The sequence below is a fragment of the Chiloscyllium plagiosum genome, chromosome 6, assembly GCF_004010195.1.
Source record: "Chiloscyllium plagiosum isolate BGI_BamShark_2017 chromosome 6, ASM401019v2, whole genome shotgun sequence".
In the NCBI taxonomy this organism is placed as follows: Eukaryota; Metazoa; Chordata; class Chondrichthyes; order Orectolobiformes; family Hemiscylliidae; genus Chiloscyllium; species Chiloscyllium plagiosum.
In genome coordinates, this window is record NC_057715.1 from 53,786,224 (window position 1) to 53,791,222 (window position 4,999).

Sequence of the window (4,999 nt, forward strand, 5' to 3'; positions counted from 1 at the left end):
GAAATTGCGCGGGTATCCGTTTTTGGCGAATACATTGTATAGGTGTTCTTCTTCCTCTTTTTGCAGTTCTGGTGTACTGCAGTGTGTTGTGGCCCTTTTGAACAATGCCTTGATGAAACTTCTTTTGTGTGTGTTGGGGTGGTTGCTTTCGTAGTTTAGGACTTGGTCTGTGTGTGTGGCTTTCCTGTGTACCGTTGTGGTGAATTCTCCGTTTGGTGTTCTCTGTACCATCACTCTAGGAATGGGAGTTGGTTGTCCTTTTCTTCCTCTCTAGTGAATCGGATTCCTGTGAGTGTGGCGTTGATGATCCGGTGTGTGTTCTCTATTTCTGTGTTTTTAATGATTACAAAGGTGTCATCCACATATCTGATCCAGAGTTTGGGTTGAATTTGCGGTAAGACTGTTTGTTCTAACCTTTGCATTACTGCTTCTGCTATGAGTCCAGAGATGGGTGAGCCCACGGGTGTGCGGTTGATTTGTTCATACATTTGGTTGTTGAATGTGAAGTGTGTTGTGAGGCACAGGTCCAGTAGTTTGAGTATGCAGTCTTTGTTGATAGGTTCCCCGTCTTGTTGTCTGTTCTGTATGTCCAGCAAAATCCCATGCAAGGAGATGCTAAGCTGTTGGCCCCACAAACCATATAACATCATCAGAGTGGATGATATGAGGGGAAGGGACAGAAATCATAGGCCCCATGTGTTGCTCCTGGCCTGGGTTCCTGGCCCCTTACCTGAAAAAAGTATTCCCCCATTCCAAATACAACAAAAACCCTGATTAGTAGGCCCAGTTAAACCCCACCTTCCCAGGCCTAGGAATTTTCTTAAGGCACTCCTTCAGTCCCTTAAACTTTGTATAAATGGGGTGCCTCAAAATTAGCATAGAGTGGTCGTCTTCATTGATCAACCACATACTTCCAAGTGGTTACTGTATGGGGGAGTTCTTGGACTAAATGGAATGTTACAGCCAACCTCTGATCATTGGTGTCAATTAACTAAGCAAACACCCCTCTTCAACCCTTTTATGAGTAGCAATGTTGGGACCCAAATCCTGCCCTTTTAATTTCAGGTTGGACATTAAACTGAGGCTCCATCTGTTTCCCCAGATAGTCATCAAACATCCTATTTTAATAAATGTACAAGACATTCTCTGGATGCTTTGGCTTACATTTATTCATCAAAGCAGTTAAATTTAAAAAATTAGTCTGTCATCCATTTCATTGCTGTTTGTGGGATTTTGACATATGCAATAGTGGCAACTGTGTTTGCTTAAAACACAGACTATATTTCAATAAATAATTAATTGGGTATAACATTTGTGTATAAAGATGCAATAACTTTCTTTTCATGATAGTACTAAATTATACAATTAAATCTATAGTTTAAACATACATATTTTAACTTTTAGAAAATAATTTGTATAATGCTGAAAACTAGTTAATGAAATGCATCCTACCTGATTCAATCAGATAATCATAATCATATCCAAGTTCTCTTGTTGAAATAAAGAAATCAACATGTCTGTATATTGGAATGAAGGGAACCATGTAATAGTCACTGCTGTGGCCTATTGGTGTATTTGTGGCTGGAAAGGCGGTCCAAAGGGGCACGTGTCTCCGTAACCATTGTTCATATATGCTGCAATTGGAAAAATAAAACATAAGCAATACTAGGAGTTATTTATAATAATAAAGGCTTATTTGGATCAGAATCAGATTCAATTTTCAATACCCTTTAAACATCATCCTTGTCTGATTTGTTGTATTGTTGCCTTCAAGAAGAAAATGGTGGATTCAAGCTGCTGTAGATTGTCATCTTGGCTAACACTTCAGTGTTGCACTATTGGAGGTGTCATCATTTGGATGAAATGTTAAATGATAGCCTGTCTGGCTTCTTGGGGAATATAATGAGAAGATGCTATGGCAATATTTTTAAAACAGGAATGTTTTCAAGTGTCGTAACAACCAGCAATTATATAGATTATCTGCTTATTTATCGCATTAGAGTTTGTGGATTTAACTGTGTGCCATTTGGCTGCAACTTTCCTCTATGTAATAACAGTGACTCAAAATAAAATGTGTTTCATTCCTGTGAATTAAACTGTAACATTTGAGGATATTAAAAAACAATATAAATATAAGCTATTTATTATGCTTTATAAGGTATAATTGACTGATTCTGAAACGAAGTATATAATGAAACCTTATCTTTAAAAAGTGATCATGGATGTCGAAGTCACTGGCTAGGCCACCATGTTTTGTTGTTGACTCTTATCTGCCCATCCCTACTTGTCCAGAGGGCAGATAAGATTCAACAACCTTGCTGTGGGTCTGGAGTCGCATGTAAGCTAGAACAGTGAAATGAGTTTTATGAAAATTTGGTGGTTGCTATTAGACTAGCTCTTAATGCAGCTTTAAGATTTGTAATGCAATTTAATATTTTGTGAAGATTGATATAGTTCAAACTCTGTTTAGTCAAAAAAAATTAACTTTGCACCTGAGTATCAAAAATATCATACCATTAACTCTTTTTGTTAAAATTATATTTGAAAAACTCTCATACAAATACAATCCTCTATCCAAGTTGAAGTTTATGTCACACTATAGAGCGCCTGAAATTTTAGGGTTTTACGTTTGCCTATGCTATTAAGGGAAGACAGTGGTGTAACGGTGATGTCACTGGAATAATAATCCTGAACACCTCGTTCATGTTCTGGAGGCGTGAGTTTGGATCCCACTTTGGCAGGTGGGAATAGAAAGCTACTCAATAGTGACTATATAAAACCCATCTGATTCACCTTTTGTCCTTTTGGGATGAAATCTTCCATCTTTACCTGGTTTGGTCTACACATGACTCTAAACACATGTGGTTTTATCTTAACTGGGTAATTAGGGAAGGGCAAAAAATGCTGGCCCACCCAGCGATACCCACACTCTGTGAGCAACTAAAATAATTGTTCTACAGCAAATCTGACATTTTTTTAGATCATAATTTAATGATGATTAAATTATCATTGAATATGAATAGCTATAAATCTAAAATGTGTTTCTCCTATTATAAAGCTCACAGTAGGAAATAAAGAAAGATATTAAAAATGTTACTCAAGGTAATCGTAAAGCTTTGATATGTTTATAATTTAGCAGGATAGCTAATAGAAAATTTAAGACCAAGAATACTAGCTCATTGCAGATACAGCTGATTCCATTCATCAATTTCTTTAATTTGCCTGTTATAGTTATTTTGATCAACCTGATTAGACATGAAGTGACATCTCTGGATCAGGTGGGACTTGAACCATGATGATCCCTGGCATAGAGTGATTGTCTTCTGAGAAAAGGGTCAATATGTTGGGACTCCATTCAGTGGAGTTTAGAAGAATGAGAGGTGATTTCATTGAAACACATAGGATTCTTCAGGAGCTTGACTGCGTTTGATGGAAGAATGTTTCTCTTGGGATAAAGGGCTACCAATTTAAGCCTAGGATGTGGAGAAAATTCTGCTCTTAAATGTTGGAGAGTCTTCCCACAGAGAGCTATGAGGGCAGAGTCCTTGTGTACACTTTCGGCTGAGATGGATAGATTCTTGACCATTAGGGGAAACAAGGGTTATGGGGAAAACACAGGAAAGTACACATGAAGAATGCTGATTAGCCATGATCCGAGCGAATAGCGGAGTTGGCTGGAGGGGTTGAACAGCCAACCCCTATACCTATTTCTTATGATCTCCTGGTCCAGACTAACACTGTGCCACAAGATCTTAACAATATGTAGTTTGGAATTTATTACACACCGATTCGTTGAAATCTAATTCATTTGTTCATCTTCCACTTACAAATGATTTCATGTCCAAATAAAAATGTCAATGCCATCTTTTTTTTAAAAAAAGGATACTATTACACTCCATTTTGTTCAGACCATTTATCTAATCCAAAACATGCATGCTAAACTTTGAAAAACAGGTCCACTATTTAAAACTAGCACAAATGAAACAAAGTTGACAAATTAAAAAAAAAGAATATTATTTCTCACTGAATAGCACTGATGCAATATGACTAAGTTGTGTTACTGTGCTGTATTCCACTGTTTTCCAAATAAACAATTTTAAGCATTTATTATTTGTTTCCTTAATGTAGCTGATTTTACCTTAGCCAAATTAGTGTTAAAGGGGCAGTAAAAGCCTCAAAATGAGGTTATGCTGTGGCTGATGCTATTTTCTTAAAGGGTCATTCCCTTAAGTGACTATAGCAACTAATTTAGATGGTGGGAATTGATTATGCAAATTGGTTCCCGTAGGACTCTATTTTAAGACCTGTAGATGGAGTGTTCACCATGCCTTGGCACTGAGCAGCTTGATGAGTAGTCCTTCATGAGTGATTCTTTGCTCATGAATGTTCCAAAAAGAGTTGAGAAAAGTTTTCAGATAGTTTTGAAGATGATCTACTTCCCCAACATCCAAAACTACAGTAGGTCTCTGCCAGACCAGGCTCTAAGTCCTTGACAGTTACCACTAGCGTCCTTTCCAGGAACTTGCTTTGAGTCAAGCCCTGAGTCATTAATATTGAATTGTGTTGGATAAGGGAAGATGCAGTGGTAAACTGTCAGGCATTGAAAGGAGATGCTGGCAGCTATGGGAAGGAGATGCTGTCAGGAACAAGTGTGTTGCCATTGGGTCTTCCTGGTCAGCCACCTGGAAATGAAGTTCTACATCAAAGTTTATTTTTAAAGGTAGCTAACCGATATCTACAGAACAAATAATTGTGAACTAATGTTTTGGTGTCTGATTCTCTGTTTGGAAGTGACAAGAAAGAGTTAGTTCAGTTATTCAGCAGCTCTTGTGGATTTTAACAAATGCTAAATTGATTTGAATTTGGTGATGCAAAAGTTCAAAGAGCCAAAATTGTCCATTGTTAATTCCCAGTCGAAAAGTGTGGCATTGGAAAAGCACATCAGGCCAGGCTGCATCAGATGAGCAGGAGAGTCGATGTTTTGGGAGTAAGCCCATCA

General features: G+C 37.6%; 1 protein-coding gene across 1 annotated transcript in view; it reads right to left on the minus strand.

Annotated features, from left to right (window-relative positions):
• The window catches only part of tyr (tyrosinase), a 92,870-nt gene that overhangs the window by 15,677 nt on the left and 72,194 nt on the right, over nucleotides 1-4,999 (minus strand). The window contains exon 4 of the mRNA XM_043691552.1: nucleotides 1,453-1,634. Within this exon, the coding sequence (XP_043547487.1) occupies nucleotides 1,453-1,634 (182 nt within the window). The remainder of the gene's footprint in view (nucleotides 1-1,452; nucleotides 1,635-4,999) is intronic.